Source organism: Heterocephalus glaber, unplaced genomic scaffold (genome assembly GCF_053883595.1).
Source record: "Heterocephalus glaber isolate CG9 unplaced genomic scaffold, H.glaber_assembly_v1.0 deba00001509, whole genome shotgun sequence".
In the NCBI taxonomy this organism is placed as follows: domain Eukaryota; kingdom Metazoa; phylum Chordata; class Mammalia; order Rodentia; family Bathyergidae; genus Heterocephalus; species Heterocephalus glaber.
Window position 1 is genome coordinate 1,274,620 of NW_028258325.1, and position 22,451 is coordinate 1,297,070.

The 22,451-nt window shown below is 46.5% G+C and overlaps 1 protein-coding gene across 6 annotated transcripts in view; it reads right to left on the bottom strand.

Annotated features, from left to right (window-relative positions):
- Poln (DNA polymerase nu) overlaps window positions 1–22,451 on the bottom strand; it is a 147,337-nt gene that overhangs the window by 3,447 nt on the left and 121,439 nt on the right. For 5 of the 6 annotated variants that reach the window (XM_021260401.2, XM_021260400.2, XM_087187780.1 and 2 more), the window contains 4 exons: window positions 11,015–11,097; window positions 6,007–6,138; window positions 1,746–1,856; window positions 1,213–1,291 (listed from right to left, as the gene is read on the bottom strand). In XM_021260401.2, coding sequence (XP_021116060.2) covers window positions 1,213–1,291; window positions 1,746–1,856; window positions 6,007–6,138; window positions 11,015–11,097 — 405 coding nt within the window. The remainder of the gene's footprint in view (window positions 1–1,212; window positions 1,292–1,745; window positions 1,857–6,006; window positions 6,139–11,014; window positions 11,098–22,451) is intronic. The other variant, XM_087187781.1, reaches the window with a different exon arrangement.

Genomic DNA, 22,451 nt, shown 5'->3' on the forward strand with positions numbered 1-22,451 from the left:
GACTCTCTCTTGGGGGCAGGAGGACCTGGTCATGGGGGGGCTCAGCATGAGCTTGGCAAGTTGTGTCACGGGCCATGGTTCAGTTTCCCCTGGTCTACACTCAGTGGAAACCAGTAGCTGTTAGGCCCCCAAGTTAGAGCCGCCCTGTAACTCCATGCCTCGCTTGCAGCTCTGACCAGTTCCACAAGAAGTAAAGCCAGGCATGACTGTAGACAAAACCTACTGTGCAGCTGCCAGCCCAGTCACGATAGAAACCATCCGGGCCACTCACACAGGAGAGGCCAGAATGCACCCTGAGAAGCCGTGGAGGCAGGAGGTGTGCGGATCTCAGGAACTGCAGAAAACCTTGTGCAGTGTGTGCGTATGTGTGTGCCCACGCTGGGGGGGGGTGCAGACAACTAGCAAGGCAGAGCTCTGCACACCTGCTCCCCCCGGCCCACCAGTGATAGTGGGGTCGGCTCTGGCTGGAGCCCCGTGTGGGGCTCAGTGGCGTCTAGGCACCCTCCTCCCGGGCCTGGGTGGCCGCCCCCACGCTTCTGCCCTACGAGGCTGGGAGAGGTCAGCAGGGTGGGGCGGGGGACAGCCTCCTGCCCTTGAGAGACAGGGGACCACCGACCACGCGCTCCTGCAGGAAGCTGCCCAAGTCACCAAGACAGGCTGAAAAGTCAGAATGAACAGGGGGAGGTGTTTGAAGAAAGACTTGTTTTTTAAAGAAAGATGAACCATTCCTGACAAAGAAAAGAAAATCAAACCCGAGCCCATAAAATAATATCAGAAGGCAAGAGAAAAATGTATGCTTGGAGAGAAGAGGACACTGAAGACCCAGAGGAGCCACCACCACCCTCGGCAGAGGCCCTCCAGCGGGAGGCCAGAGGAGCACAGCCCCGGGCTCCAACAGGGTCTCCCTCTGAGGGTCTGATGAGGGTCGGTGGGCAAGGAGTGGCGCTGGGACCTTGAGGACAGGAGGCGCCAGGTCTTCCGCACCTGGAGGGGAGGCTGGGGTGAGGCTCTGCCCCCTGCCACCCCAATACTTGGGGCTGAGCCCTTGGGAGCAGTGGGGGCAGAGAGGCCGAGAGAGCTGCGCAGGGCGGGGACGCCACCACCATGGAGCACCTGTGTGGCAGCAGGTGGGGTGGCACACCCAGCTTGGCAGGTGTCTCACACAGAGTAGCCCCCCACCCCAAGGCTGGACCCCCAACGGTTCCCACTGACCTGGCCGTCAGCGTGGTGGAAGTGGTGACTGCAGCGAAGATGCGGATCATGGCCATCTTACAGAGGTCTGCGGCAGAGCCTGGGGGGAGAGGGCTGTGTGGGGCGCGGCTCCTGGGGCTTGCTCAGCTGTCACTGCCCCTCTTGGCCCCTGCTGCAGACTGTCCCTGCTCTGGTGACGATGCGGAGGCACTGAACCTGAAGCAAACGGTGCCTCTCCCCTCCAGCACCACCTCCTACTCAGCACCCGGGGGGGCTTTGGATGTGTGGCAGGCCAGGTACTTGGGGCACCACAGGCCTTGACATGAGATGGAGCTTCCAGACTGGCTCTGTTCTGGCTGAGCTCCTGAAGACTCGTTTTCCTAGGTGCAGGGACAGGGGTTGCCTTTGCCCTCACTGTAGAGATGACCATGCACCGAGCCCTGGTCACACATGGGCATGTGACCCTAACTCTCCTTGAAGGAACCGCACGGCTGGCAGGCAGCGGTGGCGAGGCCCTAGGGGGTAAGGGTAGGCGGCAGCCTGGGGTGTGGTACCTTGGACCACGAAGTTCACTGCCTGTCGCTCTGCTTGTGCCCTCAGCTCCGGGTTCCGTGCGTGGATCCTCGGCAGGGGCCTTCTTCTGCCCAGAATGGATGCCACGTAGCCTGGGTCACAGGAGGGAGGAGTGGATGGGGTAGTGACAGACATGGCCAGCATGTGGTGGGCAGCACCTTCCATACAGCCTCCTCACTGCCCACCTGTCACCAGGAAGGGGGTGGCCATGGGGCCAGGTGGCCTGCTGCACTCGCCCCCACATGGGACACCCTATGGGAGTTGTTCAGGCCACGTGAGGACTGCATGGCCACTGGCGTGTGGAGGGAAGAGGTCAGAGGTGTGAGCCAGAGTCCCCCTCTATGCCGGCTGGGGGCTCAGACGGTTTGGGCTCTCCTGGTGAACCTGGACACAGCACACTGCACTGGCTGAGCCTGTTCCCAAGCAGCGAGGACTTCTGTAGACACCAGGTGTGCAGGAGAAATAAACCTTCCCCGTGTCTGAGGACTGGGAAAATTCCCCATACACAACAATCATATATATTTGCATACGGGGATGGAACCAGGGTCTGATGCCTGCCAGCCCAGGGCTCTATCCCTCAGCTACCTCAGCCCTGTGAGATAATCCAAGTGACAGGTACTGAGCACCTACACGAAGCTGTCTCTGTGTGAAGCCTCACGATGCCAGCCAGCAAAGGCCCAGAGCCATGCTCCCACCATGGTGAGTCCCACCAGCTTCCAGTGTCTGCTGGGCAGTCGGTCTGTCTGTCTTTCCTTTCCTCCCTCCCTCTCTGCTTCCTTCCTTTTTTCTTTCCCTCCTTCCCTCCCTCCCTTCCTTTCTGGTACAGGAGATTGAACCCAGGCCTTTGCACTGAGCTACATCCCCAGCACTTTTTACATATATTTTAAAATTTCAGGCAGAATGTTTGAAAGTTTAAATTCTCCAGGCTGGGCTCAAACTCTCGACCCTCCTGCTCAGCGAGGGCTGGAATTGCATGCCCCCCGAGCTGGGCTCACCTGACCTCTTCTGCCCTCTGACCTATGCTCTTTGACCCTTCCTGACCTCTTGGTCTCGGCACAGGCCGCCTCCTCTGCTCGGTGTGTGACTGCCAGGCCAGAGCACGCACACTTCTTGCTTGGATATATAACGGCCCACACCCCTTGATGAAAGCTGGCTGTGAGGTGGGGAGACCTTCCCTGTGGCAGGGACGCCCTGGACTGCCCTAATGCCACTCCACCGGTTAGCCATGGTTTGGGCAGCTACTTAACGTCAGAGGGACTCCTTTTATTCTGCTGAAAAATAGAGGTAACAATATTACCCACTTCTTAGGCGTGGTGAAAATTATGTGAGTCACTTTGAGGAAAGCATTTAGAATCGCGCCTAGCTAGTTGGTGCTACGTAAGTGTCTGCACTGTGGGTGCTTTCTGTCTTCAGCACGCAAGCAGAGCCTGGCTCTGTGTCCTCTTGTGGATTCTGGGTGCTATCACTATGTCAACATTTCAAAACTGACGGTACGCTTACTCTTGCTAAGTATGGGGCTCTTGGGCAGGAAATGGCCAGGACTTGTGGGCAGGCTTCTGGTGGGGCAGCTGCCCTCCCCAGGTCTGGCTGTGGCTTGCTGGCCACTAGGGGTGGAAACAGTCATGGGTGGCCTCATGCTTCACACAGCCAGCGAGCAGATGGGATGGGGGCTGGGGAGGGCCGAGCTCGAGTGTGCTGGGGTCACGGGGCCACACTAGGGGCTGATGGTGTGTCCACTGGCAGGCCAGGGGGCCAGTGGTGAGCGGCCCAGGTCCTCACAGTCCCCGGAGGATTCGGGATACCGTAGGCTGCCATACAGGTGTCGCCTGTACCCTGCAGGGACCATGCCAGCCCTCCAGCTGGTCTTCATTTGTTGCTGCCTAGCAAGTGGTGACTTGTGAATGCTCTCTCCGCACCAACTATTAAACCTCTTCTTTGTCGTTTACTTCATTAATTTCTGCCACTTCACTGATTTCCTTCCTTCTTTCATTTACTCTGCTGTTCACAAATTACTTGTGTCAAATTCAACTCATTTATAGTCACAAATTTCTTTTGTTTAAAAATATCCTTTTATAGTTGTTCTTTCTTTCAAGTAAAGCATCAGTGTGGGCAATTTTGGTTAGGAGTGCTTTGCACGCTTTTTTTTTTTTGGTACTGGGGATCAAACTTGGGTCCTTGCACTTGCAAGTCAGGTGACAAAACCACTGAGCTAAATCCCGGGCAGTGTGGGCAATTTTTTGATGAGATGTTTTATTGTCATTCTTTGTACCAAAATAAACAAATTAACTTTATTAAGTTACTACTTCATTCCTTACATTGATTTGCTTAAAAAACATCAGTTTGGAATGTATTATTGAAAGTGAATGCACACAATAAAAAGAAAATAGAGGGCCCGAGATTTAGCTCAGTGGTTTCGCCGCCTGCTGCGCAAGTGCAAGGACCCGAGTTCAATCCTTGGTGCCAAAAAAGAAAAATAAAAAGAAAATAGGGAAGCAAAGTGCAGAGAGATGAATTAAGCAGCTTAGTTTTATCTCTTGCCTATAGGGCAGACACAATTGGAGACACAGTCAGCGTCACTGAAAGAGCAGGAAAGCACCTGGGAGAAGCTTGCAAACCACTGGAAAAAGAGTTTAAAGCTCTGACCACTCACAAAAAACAAAACAATAACAACAGAAAAAGCACAAGTCACTGTTTATCAGTAGTTAACCTCACTACTACCCAGAAGGACAATTTAAAAATCCTGCACCAGGGCCGGGGATTTAGCTCAGTGGTACCATGTCTGCCTTGAAGGCGCAAGGTCCTGAGTTCGATTCCCAGTACCAAAAAATAAAATAAAAATAAAAATAAAAATACTGCACCACAAGTGCCAAGGAAGCTTCATTAATGGGTCTTTCTGTTTTGTTTTAGCACTGGAGAATGAACCAGGGCCTCAAGGATGCTAGACAGGTGCTCTGCCCTGCCTTTTTAAAAATTTTATCTTGAGAGGGTCTCCCAAGTTGCCCAGGTCCAAGTTTGACTCCTGCCTTACCCTCCACAGCTGTGCCTCCGTGTCTGGCTAAATCAGAGCTTCTGTTTTTGAATACATAATCATGGCAGGCTCCATAGCAATGAGCTGCAAGACTCTGAACTTAATAACTTAAACCCGATATGGTTAATATAATATATACTGCGCATCTCAACTTCTTTCAGGTAAAGTGATAAGTAAGAAGGTTTAAATTATAGTTTTAATTTCTGCTCACAAGAATGATGTTGATATTCTAACAATAGTGATGACACTCCATTATTGTAAATGCAGTTGGAATTATACTTGATTGAAGAAATAATTCTTAGGTACAAGTGGGTCCATATACTATGTGCAAATTTTTAACAGAGCCGGTTTATAATCAAAGCTGAATTTAACAAGCACTTTCTGACTTCTAAAAACAAATCATGGAAGTGCTTCCTAAAAGTGAACTAAAGTCAAAGGCAGGTGACACCAGCTCTTTTTCCCTTTTATGTGATGAACCTCGTGAAGCATCAGTTCCCAAGGTATATTTGTTTCTGGACCAGACAGCTTGGATGCTTTTTTTAAAGACAGCGTTACTGTCATTATTTCTAAAATTTTTGGTCCTTTTTTTGGATGTCTTTTGTTTTGGTACCGGGGATTGAACTTGGGTCCTTGCACTTGCGAGACAGGTGGTGGAACCACTGAGCTAAATCCCTGGCTCGACTTGGGGTGTCTTTTTATCTTAAATTACTTACGACTGTGATACATTTCCAATTAAGTGTGTGGGTGGATGGCTACACACACACATAGGTGTGTAGAAAACTATCTTTTTAGTGCACCCTGGTCACAGATGTGTTCTACTTGATATTCTCTGAAATCTCTTCAGGTTTCTTTTATGACCAAACTGTGGAGGTATTTTGTAAATGTACCACATGCCTTCTGCAGGAATACATCTTCTCCATTTTGGGGTCCAGGGCTCTGTCTGTTTCGATTTAGCTGTGTAGCTGTCACCTGTTAGCTCCAGCTTGTCTGTTTTGTTGCTTTACTCGGAACCTGCCTCTGGCCCTTCTTATGCGGAGCCTTCAGTCCTATCTCCTCAGCAGGAGCTGAGGCTGGCCCAGCCACCTCCACCCGGCCTTACACTGCCCACCTCACACGGCCCACACACCCTCGTCCAACTGCAGAGCCAAGAGCCAAGGACACTGCAGGAAGAGAGAGAGCAGGGGCTGCCATGGGCCTGGCTGGGGCTGGCTCACCTGTACGGTGACACTGAGCAATAGTTGCTTGGGCAAAGTCCTTGATTTTTTTGTATTTCTGCAGAAAACTCTCCAAAAACTGGGTGGCTTCCTGAACCGTAACTCCAAGGCAAGCTGCTAGACGCTCCTTCCCTATAGGAGTCAGAAAGATGCATGATCAGAGTCCAGTCCTGCACACAATAGGTCAAGGGAGTGCTCAGAGCACCAGCCCCAGGGAGTGTGCAGGTGGCTGGAACCAGCTGCCATAGGCCTCTAGGATGATGAGGTGAGTCAAGGCCTAGCTGGCACCCATGGTCTTTTGTTGCAAGTTAGGAGGGTACAGCCTTTGGGCTTTACACACTGGGTGCTGGGTGCCAACCATCTGGACAGGGCCTGTTAAACACTTAAGTTTTCAACTATGTTCACTGCCAGGTGCTGCAGGTGAAGCCACAGATGAAGAGACAGTGCCTGGTTGGGGCTTGGCCATAGGAGACCTGACTACAGAACTGGGGGAGATGGGAGAGGGAATAGAAGAGGCAAATTTCCATGCCAAGTGACAGTAGCATGGCACAAAGAGTTCTAATCCTTTGGCTTTTTTTTTTTTTTTTGGTACTGGGGATTGAACTCAGGACCTTGTACTTTTGAGGCAGGCAGCAGAACCACTGAGCTAAATCCCCGGCCTGACACCAAGAGTTCTAGTGCTTAGAATTTCTACTTTGTAAAACATGCTGTTGGTCCAGATTGATATTTTGCTCGTAGAAGATGCAGTGTCCTTGTGAAGGGCTCATAGAAGGGCCTCTGGCCCAGCACATGAGCCTCCTGCTTGCTGGGTACAGGGCTGGGACCATGCAGGCTTGGGTCTAGTTCCAGGTCCTTTGCCCATGGGAGGTTCTAAGTGGCCCTGAGAAAGTTGCTTGATCCACAGGAAACCCATTTCCTCTCTTGTGAGCTGGGAACAATAGTCCTCACCCCAGGGTCGCTGAGGGAACACCTTGAGCCAAAGCATGTGAGGTTCCAATCAGTGCCTGGCTCCAGCTTGGTGCTTAATGTGGTCATTCCCTTCCACCTTCACCCCAAAAGAGCCAGGGGGAGCCTATGTGGTCAGGCGATCAGTTGCCTGATAGGTGGAATAAGGGGAAAGCCCTGGGTGTCAGGGGATCCAATGTTGGAGGGAACTGCAGAGCTGCACTTCTGGGAGACCATCACCAGATCAGGAGAGGCCTTTCTGTCTGCTACCAACCCTGGGTCAACTCTGGACCACACTAGAGGATACCCCAGGGATCTTCAGAGAGGATGGCCTGGAGACCATGGCCCACAGGTAGCAATCTGGGGGTCTGTGAAGACAAGGAGACATTTTTTTTTATAGTTTATAGTTGATATCTATGGGAGACTTGGTCTAATGGGAGCTCCTTGGCCATTACAAGAAGTTACACCTCTCCTAAATATTTATGACCAAAAGTGAGTTCTTTTCCTTTTTTTGGTATCTTCCAGAAGGCTAATTGTACTGGTCAGCTTCCCTTTTGCTGGGACCAAATGCTCTACATCCATAGCTTCAAGTGGTGGAAGTTTATTTGGCTCATGGTTTCAGAAGGTTCAGTCCATATTTGGCTGGCTCCAAATCAGGAACATCATAGTGAAAGGGTATGGTAGAGGAATGTTGCTTACCTCATGGCAGCTGGGAAGCTGAGTGGGTTGGGAAGAGCACCAGAGAGGAAAGGACTAGGGATCAGATATAGTACCCAAGGTCAGACCTCTATGACCCTTCCAGAAACACCCAGAAACATGCTTCACTAATCTGCTAGGTGTCTCCTAATCCAGTCAACTTGATAATCATAATTAATGTTCATGCTTATATCCTTTGTGCATGTGTATACACGTGTATGCACATGTGTGTTTGCACATATGTGCATGTGTTTGTGCACATATGTCTTAGAGTTAACTTTGGATAGATATCTTCAGTCCCTTTTCTCCAAGTGCCACCCTACACATACGGCTCAGTTTGCACTCTGGGTTCTGTTTCTAGGGCTGAGCACGTGCCTGGCCCACAGTAAGCCTCAGGAATGTTGTCTAGTAGATGACAACAGACCTGCACAGCCCAGGTGTCACTGCTCTGGGCAGCCTCCTGGGCTCACGGGCTCTGTGTGTGTGTGTGTGTGTGTGATGTGATCCTCAGGCTCCTTGTTCACCAGATGCAAGACTGGGCTCAGTCTTGTGTTTTTTCATTCAGAGGTGAGCCCCTTGTGAGCAAGCCCAAAGTCCCTGTCCACAGGCCTCCTGGTGCAGAGGACACACTCAGCAAGCACTGCTGATGGCATGACTGGACACAGAGCATGCTGAGGAAGTGTTGGCAAGACTCAGTGTTAGATCGACTCTAAGAAAGAAGGGGCTCAGCTGGCCCAGGGTGGAGTAGGATCTGTGAGCTGGGGAAGTGCCTGGTATGCGGGCAGATGCTGAATTCAGCCACCTGCAGGAAGGGACATGGACTTCAAGCCAGTCTAGGGTCAAGGCCCAGGCAACACATGGGGTACATGAATAAGAGGTGTTGCGGGGCCAGGCCAGCTCCACGGCTTGCAGGGGCCACATCCCTTTGAAGCACCTTCTTTGCTTGTCTCACCACTGGTCCTCACAACAGTTGAGGAACTATTTGCCCAAGACACCAGTGGGCCAGCATCCCTGTTAGTAGTACCCAGGCCACTCAGCTGTGTTTCCCTGAAAAGGCACGGTGTATACCATTGAAAGCTGCCTGGCCACTGTCTCAACATTGACTTTCTTGAGGGTCCCCAGCAGCCCAGGAACCTGGCAAGTTCACTTGCATCCTCCACCCAGCTCATCCACAGGTTCTGGTCTCAAACAAGGGAGAATAAGGCACAGCCCCAGCCAGGCACAGACACGTGCTAATTCCAGCTGTCAGGAGGGCAGAACAATTCGAGTAGCAGAGACAGAGGCTGAGGGTAGGCGCTTCTGTCACCATCAAGGCTAAAAGCAGCCAAATTACCCTCTTCACTGGCATCACAGCTAATGACTCACTGCTTATTTACACAGCAGCTCTTTTCCTCTCCAGAAAACAAAGTGAATGCTGCAGAAGGAGCCCATCAGACAGCTGGGAGGCCACCTTTCTCTGAGGAGCAGGGCTGTGGAGTGGAGAGGCAATCGTTCTCCTGGGCACAGCCTGCTCACAGCGGGCATTCGCATGCTCACACTGTGTTGCCCTTTTCTTCCAAGTGGGTTTGAGGGGCCAGCCCAGGTTGGGGTTGGGGAGAGACCCATGGAAGCTTCTGGGCCTCTTGGGGCATTTATGGACATAGAACAGCTTTGATGAGAGGCAGGTGAGAGACGTGAGTTAACTGGCAGGTGGGGCCCCAGCAACCCTATGAGAGCATTTATCGAGGAGGAGATGGGCAGGCAAGTGGAGGCCTTCATATGAGCCCATCCCTCAGGAGGTGACAGTTGGGATTCAGGCAGGGCCTGCAGAGCCAGTGCTCCTGGCATGTCTGGAACAGGATGCAAGTGTCAAGACCTAATCTACCTGGGCAGACTGCTTTCTTCGCCCAGCACAGAGACCCAGGAAGGTTCGGGCAGAGGGAGGAAATGGGCCGGGTGACTGAGGACAGCCACCAGTGTCCCCACTGTCCCGGCTGAGCTCAGCTCCTGACCTGTTCTCCAGACCCTGTGCCCATAATCAGAATGTTCTCAGAGTTGGTGACTGTGAGCCTTCTATGGGAGGTGTGAGCAGAGCAGACAGATCCTGCCACCCACACTGAGCAGTGAGCTGCCAGGCTGGGGACCACAGACCAGAGGGAAGCAGACACTGCGGAAAATGGGTACATCCCTAGGAAAAGCTCATGCGGGGTCCCAGCTCCAGTTAGCATCCTGACAGCAGCCAGCAGGGGACCTGGCCACAACACGCCTGCTCCCACAGAAACTGTGAGATAGTGAATATGTGTTGTTTTAAGTCTTGAAGTTTGTGGCAACTTGAATGGGTAACGAACACTGGTGGAAGACAGCTGAGAGGGGAGCTTTGGATGCAGATCTGACACAAGTGGGGAGCTCTGTGCACATGCAGGAAGGTATTCTGAGAAGAAAGGGGAGAACAAAGCCCTGAGGCTCCGGGAAAGGCCCTCAGGATGCACCCCAGGGCACTGTGGTCATGGGGACTGTGTGGTGGTGTCCTCCAGGCCATTGTGTGTCTGCCTTGAGGCTCACAAAGGAGTCTGTGCAGTTTTGCTGGAATGTCCAAAGGTCTCTATGGCAGGGAGGTGAAACTTCTTCTCAGGGCCCATGTACAAGCTCCACAGCTCCAAGATGCACCACCAAAGGGCCAAGGAGGTCACTGGGGCCTGTGACAGCAGACAGACCACTCCTCCAAGAGGGGCAATAGGGCCCTACCTGGGCATGGGCAGGTTGGTCAGGGAGGGAAGGGAAGGAAGGGAAAGTAGAAGAGGCAGAGGGCTACTTTGCCTGGGTCCTGGGGAGGGGAAGAGAGGAGGGACGTGGGGGTGGGAGGCCTGCAGAGGAGGAGACAGTGGCCCAGGCTGCCGGCCTCCAGCTCCACAACCCAGCCCCTCTCCACCCCTGAGGCTGGACCCCCTCCTGGAAGGCTGGGCCACAGAGGGAGGAAATGGTGCCTTCTGTAGGGGTTGGCCTGGCTGTGTGGCCCATCTAGAGAGCTCTGCCCCAGGCAGGAGCACATGAGCTAGGAAGCAGTCAAGACAGAGTCCATCTTGAGGGCTTTAACTCTGCCAGGCCTGGCGTGTGCATTGATGAAGGCCTCTGAGTTGCAGTCATGTCTGGAATGGTGGTGTGATGTGGGATGGGGCCTGATTATCCCGAGAGGGTTGCTCATGACATGGAGAGTTGGAGGTGAAAAGTGGCCTGACTAGTGTCTGGTGACGCAAATTTCCCCAGAGTGCTTGTGTAGTAACACTGAGGACTCGCAGTGCTGTCTCTGCAGCATTGCCACACTTAAACACAAGCCCGTGGCCAACTGGCTGATAGGTGACTCCCAGACCTCAGCCCCTGCCAGGCCCACCTGCTCCGTAGACCACTGAGTACACCACCTTCTTGGTCTGCTCTCTGTCTGCAGGCGTCACGTGCTCTATGGAGATGTTCTTCCTGCACGGAAAGGTAGCGTCATTAGACACAGCTGGCCCAGTCTGCAGCAGAGGGGACAGTGGGTCTGAGCCTTTGGTCCTGCCATGCCTCCTAGGGGCTCCTCACTGTTTGGAGCTAGATGGAGAGATAAGGGATAATGTGTTGTCACTTGGGTGGAGAGACAAATGATAACTGCAGCACCCTGTGGCTCCAGGCCTGTCAGACACTGGGGGTGAGGCCAGCCCCATGTTCTGTGTGTCACAAATCAAAGCTGAAAACTGCCTGCACTGACGAACATCCTCCCAGTGCCAGCAGGCCTGTACCTATGCTGGGACAACCAGGTGCCAGGGGGGTGAGCTGGCTTCTGGTCTTTCCTAGACAAGCAGCCTCTGCCTCCAGCCCTAACCTTACCACACGCAGTGGGGTGAGCTGCCTGGGGCTACAGCATTCAGACAGAATAAGAATCAACTACATCTGAACCACAACCAGGGTCCAAAGAATGCAGCTGAGGCTGGGGATTTAGCTCAGTGATGCTGCCGCCTGCATCACAAGTGCAAGGTCCCGAGTTCGATCCCCGGTACCAAAAAAAAAAAAAAAAAGAAAAAAAAAAGAATGCAGCTGAGACAGCTGAAAAGCAGAGGGCACTGCAAATGCCTCCAAGTCATTCCTGGCTGCCTGGCATCCCCCCACCCTGAACAGTTCTATGTCTGGGCCCTGCTTCCTGCCAGCCACATTTGCAAGCATCCTTAGCATCTATGTCAGGCCTTCCCACTGGGCTGGGCACACAGTGTCAGGAGCTGACAGAGAAACAAGAAAGCTCTCCCAGTCTCTGCTATTGGCTCTGTGTGCATAGGGAGGTGGGGTACTCAATTTCTTAGCCATCCTGTTCCCAACTCTACCTTAGCTTTCACTTCCTTCATGCACTGAGCCTTGAGACAGTGCCAGGTGAAAACTCAAAGTCTTCTTAGGTCTTTTGTGAGCATGGAAGCGGCCCTGGGCACGCACAAGGCTCTCTAGATTTCCTTGTAGACACAGGTAGGTAGGTGCTTTTGAATCTCTGAGGCTTTTCCTCCTCAGCTTTCATTGCTGTTGTTTGCTTTAGCCATAATCTTTTTGCCTGAGGTGAATACAGACTGTTGGTCTTTTTGACATTTCTGACCAGGTCTGTGTTGTCCTTCAGGCAACCCCAGACGAGGGAGAATGGACACACGTGCTGCTTTGTGAAGGAGGCTGCTCTGCTCCCTCTGGAACCAGTGACAGAGCTGCCACAGTGGGGCTGAGTGGGGCGAGCAAACACACAAAGCTCCACTACCACTCCCAAGGTGCCTTTTCTTGACTCAGCATTTGCTTGTCATGGCAAACCTTGTCCATTCTCCAGAGCTCTAGGAAAGTTGGCTCTGGGAACTTGGGTTGACCTGGGGGTTTCTGCAGGGGTTGGGCCTGTGGCCTGCAGAGCTGCATCCTCCTCCATTTTCACGGATACATTGAACATCATCAGTTTTCACCATCTGATTTCCAAGTGCCAAAGCATTTCTCATTTTCCTCTTTCCTGCTGTGTTACGTGATTTTGCCCAGTTGTTTATCTCATCTTAAAATTGGTTTTGTTAAGAGCTGTATGTAGAGAGGAACCAAAGAGTCAAAATGCATCCAGGCTGAGAACAAACACAGGCCAGCTCCTCTGTCACACTCCCTACCCCAGTCCGCACCTTCATTTTGGAAATCCCATAGTGCCCTATACCTGTGGATACATGTGCTCAGAAATCCCTGACCCAAAACCAACCACCAACCAGAAAAGTCTCCACTGTGACCCTTCAAGGCCACCTGCAGTGACAGAAGATGGTCTCTCTAGCGACGATGAGAGGAGGGAGGGGGCATCTGGAGGAGGATGTGTCCCCTCCACCATAGGTGACCCCATCCTAGCCTGAATCCAATGTCCTGGGCTGGACCACTGTCTGAGGAAGCAACACTAAAACCTCCCAGAACCTGCTTCACAGAGAACCAGACTGTGATTGATCCAAATAACACTGAACGGTACACTCCAATGGCAGAGAATGAACATTCTTCTCAGTGCATAGGACACTAGTCGTGACAAGTGACCTTATATTAAGATAACACAGAAAACATCAAAACTTTGTTTAAAATAGAACTATTAAAATAACATTTTTTGATCACAGTGCAATAAAATTAGAAATTAAAAAACAAAAAGAGCCCTTCCATCAGGAAGTAAACCACAAGAATTACAGCAAAAACTAAAACATTTCTATCAACCATCTTTTGTGTAAGGGGAAATACAAACTGAGATCACATAGTTTCCAATGAAAACATTATATATCAGAACCAATGGATTACACATAAAGCAGTGAGGAAGTTTCATAGCCCCAAATTCCTCTATTAATAAATGAGAATAAGTACATTTTCAATTTTAAAATGAAAGAAAAGATTAAAGAAGTAAATTGAAAGAATGTAAAAGGAAGGAAATGATAAAGCTAGAATAAAGATAGGAGTAGAAATTAATGAGATACAAAACAGAAAAACAGTAGATCAAATTAATAAAAATCCTGTTTCTTATACAAAACAAAAGACAAACCATTAGCTAATTTCATTAAAAAATGAGAGAGCACAAATATGCGAACGAAGAAACAACAAAGGAAAGTAACTAGTGTTGTGGAAGAAGTAAAAAAATAAATCTAAACAATCATTTTGTACCACTCTATGGAGTAAATTTCAAATCCTAGATTAGATGCAGAAAGTCTTAGGAAAGTACAGTTATAAAAATTGACCTCAGCCAGCTGAAAGTTAAGCATATTAATACCTATAGAAAAATAGAGAAAATGTTTAAGGAACCACCCCACAAAACACCAGATCAGATGGCTTTGGAGGGGATTCTATCAAACTCTTAGAGTCTAGACAGAGCCTATGCTGCAGCAATTATTTCAGAGCCTAAGCAATGAAGAGAAACTTCCAAATTTCTTTTATTAATCAAGTATAACAACTATACCTAAACATGGCTCAGAGAGGATAAAGGAAATATAATAAAGACTGTGAAGGTATGAAAGGTTGAAAGGTTCTAAGAGCACAGCATCCTTTGGGAAGTGGAAAAGTACTAAAGTATATTGGACTGCAATGAGTAAATGACTCATGATATGCTCTGTAGAGCAATCACTAATAGAACATGAAAAGTACAGGGTAGTTGGTGCACCACTGTAATCACAGCACTTACAGAGGCTGAGGCAGGAGGGTTGCAAGTTTGAGTCTTGTCTTAGAAAGACCCTGTCTCAAAAACAAATGTTAAAAATGGGCTGGAGGGCCGGGGATTTAGCTCAGTGGTTTCAGCGCCTGCCACGCAAGCGCAAGGTCCCAAGTTCGATCCTTGGTACCAAAAAAAAAAAGGGCTGGAGATGTAGCTCAATGGTAATGAATGGTAGTGTCCCCCAGGTTTGAGGCCTCAGTACTGCAAAACCAAAAGTCGAGAGAGAGAGACAGAGAGAGAGAGAGAGAGAGAGAGAGACAGAGAGAGAGAGAGAGGAAGAAGACACTAGTTCACTAATGCAAAGGAAGGAAAGCAAGAAAGAGGAGAGAAAATGGCAGATAAGACAGAGAATACATAAAAACAGGATATACATAGTGAGACCCTGTCTCAAAAATTTTTTTTTTCAAAAGCAGGACAATGACAGATAAAAAAATACACAAGTAATTACATTAAATGTAGAAGGCTAAATCTCCAATTAAAAGAATATGATAGCTGTATCAGATGGCCCATGCCTGTAAACCCAGCTATTCAGAAGGCTGAGGCAGGAGGATTGCAAGTTTGAGGTCAGTCTAGGCAACTTATCAAGACTGTTATGGCTTGTATCTAGACGTCCTCCCAAAGCTCCATACAGCCATAGGTAAGGCCTTTTGGAGGTGGGTGGATCTAGGATGTGTGCTGCTGGGATTAAGGATGTGATGCTGGGATTGATTCATGGCGCAGCTGCTAGGATTAAGGATGCCCCATTCTGGGTGTGAGTACTACCTGCACTCAAGGGACAGAAACAGGTCGTTGCTTGTCACTTGTGACTTGTTGCTTTCTGCCTTTTGCTATGAATTGTTTCTCCTCTGCAGTGTCCCTATGCCATGCCACCCTGCCTTGGAGCCAGCTGACTATGACCTGAAACCTCTATAAACTATGAGCCAAATCAGCCTTTCCTCCTTTAACTTTGGGTGTTGGGTATTTTGTCTCAGCAATGAGAAGAGTACCTCAGACAGGGTCCCTGTCTCAAAATAAAATAAAAAGGCTCGCATGCACAAGGCCCTGAGTTCAATCCCTGGTACCAAAAAAAAATTACATAAAAAGGGCTGGAGATATAGCTTAGTGGTAAAGTGCTTGCCTAGAATGTGTGAAGGTCTGGGTTTAGTAAAGGCAAAGGGAGTAAGGAGAGGAAGAAGAAAATGATAAAGAAGAAGGAAGAGAAGAAGGAGTAGGGGAGAAGGAGGCTATGATAGCCAGACTGGGCAAAACCCAGATTCCACCATGTACTGTTTACAAACGACACACCTTAAATACAAGGGTACAGAGAAGTTAGAAGTGTAAAAGGATGGAGAAAATATACCATGCAAACATTAACAGAAAAAAGTTTGCTTAGCTTATATCATAAGAAATAGTTGTAAGTTAATTTGCCTAACAACAGAAAAATATCAAGAGAATCAAAAGGGGAAATATACCAATCCTCAATCATAAAGGAAAAAAAAATTGTGTGTGGGTTGGGACATTTAACACATTTGACAAACCTGACAGAATTGACATATACAGAATTTTGTATCTAATCATTAGGTCAAATGTGCAAAATTGTCCTCATGCTAATCCATTAAGCATTTTGAAACACTTTTCAAAAGGTCAAAATTCTACAAAGAATTTTCTGTGCCAAAAGTGGGATTAAGCTAGAAATGATTGCCTTTAACAAATACAACAAAAACTAAAACATCCCCATGTATCTGGAAATTAAACATTGTGCTTCTAGGTAAGCCTTGGATCAAGGAAGAAATCCTTAGGGAAATTTGAAAATGCTTTGAGCAGAATGATAGTGAAGATAGGCATTACAGAATTTATGGAATGCAGCTTGTCTTAGTTCCATGTTGTTTTAACAAAATACTTGAGGCTGTGTCCTATATAAAGAAAGGAGGTTTATTTGGCTCATGATTCTGACTACAAGGTCCAAACAGCATGGCACTGGGATCCTTGTGAGGATTCCTCTGGCTTCATCACAACATGCCAGGAAAAGGAAAGGAAACCAGATTTGTGCAGGGGGGACAGGCACGTGATGTGGGCCCACTTTATAACAATCTGCTCAGCTGAGACCTAACCCACTTGTCAAGACTGAGTGTGAACGCTTCCAAGGGTGAGGTCCGCATCACCCACTTCCTTCCCATGAGCCCCCATATCTTAGGGCTCTACTATTCAACACTGCACACTGCAGACCACAAACCTTGGAGGATAAACCACATCCAATCTATAGCACAGCTGCATCCATGCTTAAAAAATTATAACCCTAATCCACATTAGAAAGGAAGGAAGAGTGAAAGTCAATGATCTAAATAGCTATCACAGATAGCTGAAAATGAAATAACAACATAAATCTTAAGGAAGTAGGAAGGAAAAAACAGAAGTGAACATGTCAGGAAACAAAAGATTTAACAAAGATATTTTATGTGTTGAAAGGATTAATAAAATATATAAATCCCTAGCAGAGCTAAATAAGAATGAAGAGAAGGCATAAACTATTAAAACCAGGAATGAAAGGGATCATCACTACAGATCCCACAGCATTAAGATGATTAAAGGAATAACACAGCCAGGTCACCATGATTCATAACAAGAGTAATTACCTTAATCACCAATTAAGAAAAAGGGATTTACGGGTTGGATTTAAATTCTTCAACATTATTATAAAAAGACACAAAGTTGAGAATCAAAGGATAGGAAAGATATTCAAGGAAAATATGCTTCAAAAGAAAACCTACTGTTGATCAAATTTAATTTAAATGAAGAAAAAGTCATTAAGGACAAATAAGGAGATTTTGTACTGTTGAAAGAAACAGTAAAACAAAGATAGCACCAGCAAAACACCTACAAACTTGCAGACCAATAGGAAGAAACCATTATAACTGGAGATTCTAACATACTTTTCTCAGAAACTTGGAGATCAAACAAGCAAACAAACAAATCAGAGAAAAATAACTGAAGAAAGCAAATAATAAACTCCAGCTGTTAGAACTCCAGAACCAATACACCAAGAAGGAGACTCACTCAGCCCTAAGGGAGGCTTTGTAAATATCAGAGGACAGGGCTGACGGTGCAGCTTATTGGTAGAGAACATGCCTAGCATGTGCAAAGCCCTGGGTTCCATCCCCAGGACCAAAAAAAAATCAAAGGATCCGTGTTACATAGATTACTTTCTTACCTGTAGTACACTACATTTATTTCACTTTTGATAGTATATGTTTGAAGTATGTGATGTTTACAATCTATGTGTGGAGTTGGTACATGGACATGACACATCCTAATTCCTTTTTCACCCCCTTTTCCTCTCTTCCTTCCTGTCTCCCTCCATCTCTTGATCCCTTTCCTATTTGAGAAAGATCTATCTCCCTACTTCCTATCATCTTTTTTTTTTTTTTTTTTTTGGTACCGTGGATCGAACTCGGGACCTTGTGGTTGCGAGGCAGGTGGCAGAACCACTGAGCTAAATCCCCAGCCCTCCTATCATCTATCTTTTATTTTGGTCTTTATTTATAATTTGGGTTTCTCATATAAGAGAAACCATGCAATATTTAAGCTTGTATGTCTGATTTATTTCACTTGGCATTATGGTCTCAAGATGGATGCATTTTCCTACAAATGACTAAAGTTTATCCTCCTTTTGGTAGCATAGTACTCCATTGTGTATAAACACCACATTTTATTTATCTATTCATCTGCTGATGGACATATAGGCTGCTTCCAAGATTAAGCTATTATGAATTGTACTGCCAGAAACATGGATATGCATGTATTACTATAATATGATGTACTGAACTCTTTTGGGAAGATACCTAGAAGGGGAATAGTGGGGGAAAAGGGAATTTCTAGTTTTAGTGTTTTGAGGGATTGCCATACTAATTCCTGTAGTGGTTTTACTAGTCTATATTCCTACCAACAATGTAGAGGGGCTCTTTTTCTCTTGCAGCCTTACTAGCATTTGTTATCATTGGATTTCTGATGATGGCCATTCTTTTAGGGTTAAGATAGAACCTCCGTTTTCTTTTAATTTGCACTTCTCTAATGGCCAGCAATTGAATATTTTTTCATATATTTACTGTCCATTTGTACTTCTTCTGTAAAGTGTCCATTCACTTCACTTGCCCATTTTTTGATTGGGTCTTTTATTTGGACAAGTCTAATTTTTAAAGTTCTTTATATCTTCTAGGTGTTAGCCCACTACAGGTGGAATAGCTGATAATTTTTTTTCCATTCTGCACGTTGTTTTTTTCACTCTATTGGGTTTTTTTTTTCTGTGCAGAAGCTTTTTTATTTGATATGATCCCATTTGTTGATTTTCTATTTTCTGTGCAGTCAGGTTTTTGTTCAGAAAGTCTTTGCCTATGCTTGTGACTTCAAGAGTTTTAGTTATTTTATCTTCCAGTAGGTTAGGTGTTTCTGTTTAAACATTTAGTTTTTTGGTTTTTTTTTTTTTTTTTTGTACTGGGGATTGAACTCGGGTCCTTGCGCTTGCGCAGCAGTCTGTGAAACTACTGAGGTAAATCCCTGGCCCAACATTTAGTTTTTTGATCTGTTTTTATTTTAGTTTAGTACCTGGTGAGAGATATGGGTCTAGACTCAATCTCCTGCATGTAGAGAGCCAGTTTTCCCAACACCATTTATTAAAAGGCTATTTGTTGGGAGAAATTCTACATAAATTTTGGGGAAAAATCATTTCATAATTAAAGTATGACTATAGCTGTCTAAGGCTCAATGTCACCTTGCCCATGAGCCAATTATGACATGCCAAAACATAATTCTATTTTTGTCTCTGGTCACAGCTGAGACCTCAATGGTTCTGTGATGCTGTGATACTCAAGGGCAAGATCAGCTAAAGACATTCTGGTTCTTTGAGAATCCAGTAGAAAGGTCTTACCTAGGGAGGGACAAATTCTTTATCAGTTTAACTCATCCTTCCCCACCTAATATCCTCATCAGCATAAGGTCCTCATGGTTTTAGGATTATCACCACCCCCTGAGTCATCTGTTACTCCCTATGAACCCAATAAATAGTGGCCGCTCAGGGTGCCTTTGTCTTTGCTGCCCAGAGCAGCAATGATCAGGCCCAAAGCTCAGCTTCTTCTCTAAGTCTGGTTTCCTGTCTTTATTCATTATTTTGCCTTGTGCTGTCCTGGTTCACAGGAGACCAGGACTCACTGCAGGGGTTCTAGTAACATCCCCTTTCCCTGTTCCCTACAGCTATTTTCCTTCAGTGTATGTTTTTTGGTCCTTTTGTCATAGATCAAATAGTTGAATGCCTGGGGTTGTTTATGCATCCCGTTTTGTTCCACTGATCCTCATATCTGTTTTTGTGCCAGTACCATCCTGTTTTTATCATTGTGGCTTTGTAGTATAACTTTAAGTCCAGGATTGTGATGCCTCCTGCTTTGTTCTTGTTACCCAGGATGGCTTTGGCTATTTGGGTCTCTTCTGATTCCAAATGAATTTTAGGATTGTTTTCTCCACTTCTATGAAAAATGCTTTTGGTATTTTCATTGAGACTATGCTAAATCTGTTATATCAATTTTGGAAGTATGGCCATTTTTACTATATTGGTTCAGCCTATTCAGCAATAGGCGATATCTTTCTATCTTCTGATGTCTTCTTTGACTTCCTTTTTCAGAGAATTGTAGTTTTCATTGTAGAAGTGTTTTATTTCCTTAGGTTAATTCCTAAGTATTTAATTTTTATCTGATCTTTTGTATATAGTAGTACTTGTTTTATGAGGCTGGGTGCACCATTGTTTGGTGCATATATGTTAATGACTGTTATTTCTTCTTTTTGGATTGTTCCCTTAACCAATATGTAGTGACTTACTTTATTCTTTTGATCAGTTTTGGCTTGAAGGCTTTATCTGAATGTAGCATCACTATACCTGCTTTTTTCAGGTTTGCGTTGCATGGAATACTGTTTTCCATCCTTTGATTTTTAGTTTGTGAATTTCTTTTGGGTTAAATGTGTTTCATGTATATTGCATACTATTTGATTTTTTTTGGATCCATTCTGCCAATTTGTGACTCTTGATTCCCCATTCACATTGGGAGTTATTACTGATAGGTATTAGCTTATTCCTGTCACTGCATTATTTTCCTGTTGCTGATTCCCTATCTTTCCCTTCTACTTAACTGGCCACTCTGGTATATTCATCCTTTTAGACCTTTTGTCATTTTTAGCTTCATTGTTTCTTTCTAGATAGCCTTGAGAACTTTTTGGAGTGCTGGTTTGGTGGTCATAAATTTCTTTAGGTGCTCTTTATCTTGAAAATATCTAATTTTTCCATCAACTTTGAAAGATACAGTTTTTCAGGATATATCAGCATAAGTGGAAATTGTTTTCTTTTAGGGCTTGAAACACTTCGCTTCATACTCTTCTGGTCCTTAAGGTTTGTATTGAAAGTCTACTGTAATCTTAATAGGTTTACCTTTACCATTTTTAAAATTCTGTTCTTGTGTTGGACTTGTGGGATTTTGACGATGATGTGTCAACACAAATAGAAGAGTGCTGAAAAGAACATGAACAATACAAACCATAAAAAACAGATGATGGTCCACATCACCACTTAAAAGTCCTATATGATAAAAGGGATCATAAACAAGTGAAAAGGCAAACCATATCCTGGGGATATAAAGGAGCAATAGAGCAATGTCTAGAATACAGAATCTCCACAAGTCATCACAAAAAAAATCTAATAGAAAATGGTGCAGAAAAGATAAGCAGGTAATTTCTAGCAGTGGACATAGGAATAGCTAATTAATAGAACCATATTAGTCCTGTACAATACAAATAAGGATCCTAAAACATAACTTTTCACATAGTAGATTGGAAAGTCTGATGATACTGAGGAACAGGGATGGAGGGTAACTGGAGTTGGGGATTGTGGGGCAGAGGGTAAGAAGGGAACCTGGCAGGATGGACCATGGCCAGCAAGATCTCCACACTTGGCCTGAGAACCCATGAAGCAGGTAAAGCACTGGTTTAATCTCAGAGAAAAGACGAGAAGTATAATGGTATATATTTAGATGTTCCCCAACAACCTAATGCTCATAGGCAGGGCTTTTGGAAGGTGATTGGATTATGGGGGCTTACAGTTAGCTTTGGTGTTAGGAGGTGGGGTCTGGTATGAAAAAAGGGGGTTACTAGGGAGGTAGCCTGGAAAGGTTTTGACTCTTGCCTTCTCTCTATGCTCCCTGGTCACTGTGAGGGGAGCAGCTTCCCCTTTGCCACACCCCTGTGCTGTGCTGCCCTGTTAGGGAGCCAGCCAAATACGGACTGAAACCTCCACAAGCTCTGAGTCAAAATAAACCTCTCTTCCTTTAATTCACTGGTGTTGGATAATGTGTCCCAGCAAGTAGGAAACGAAGACAGAGGTGAAGTGTGGCTCACGCCCAGGGAGCCATGGGGGCTGCACACCTGGGGTGCCCAGAGGCCCTTCTTGGCCCACTGCCCACTCAAGCATGTACTTAGGAAAGAGCCACCACTGTCTACAGGCAAAAAGGAAGGTGTGATTCCTAAGTGCTCCCTCACATGAATGAACTGCAGCACTCACTGAAGTGGCTTGTCCAAGATTCAGTTATATTTTCCTTAGTGCAGTTTAACTGTTGTTGCTTTTTGGTAAAATATACATGGATTTACCATCTGAACAATTCTTTTGTGTTTAATTCAGTAATATTTAGTATATTCACAATGTTGTACAACCATCACTATTTATTTCCAGAACGTTTTTGTCATCCCAAAATCAAACTCTATAACCGTATTTCTGTTTTTGTTTTTTCTTCCAATACTGGGGTTTGAACCTAAGGCCTTCAGACAGAAGTGCATCCCCAGCCCCCTTTTAAACTTTTGAGTCAGGGTCTCACAAAGTTACTATGTTACCCAGGCTGGGCTTGAATTTGCAATCTCTTGGTTCAGCTTCCCAGAGTGCTGGTATTACAGGATGCATCACCACACCTTGCTCATTTTTAACTTTAAAAAACTGTTAGGAGGGCCAGGGATGTATCTCAGTGGTTCCGCCACCTGCCTCGCAAGCGCAAGGTCCCAAGTTCGATCCCTGGTACCAAAAAAAAATTGTTAGGAGGAGTAACTGATTATTGCTTTTATCTTT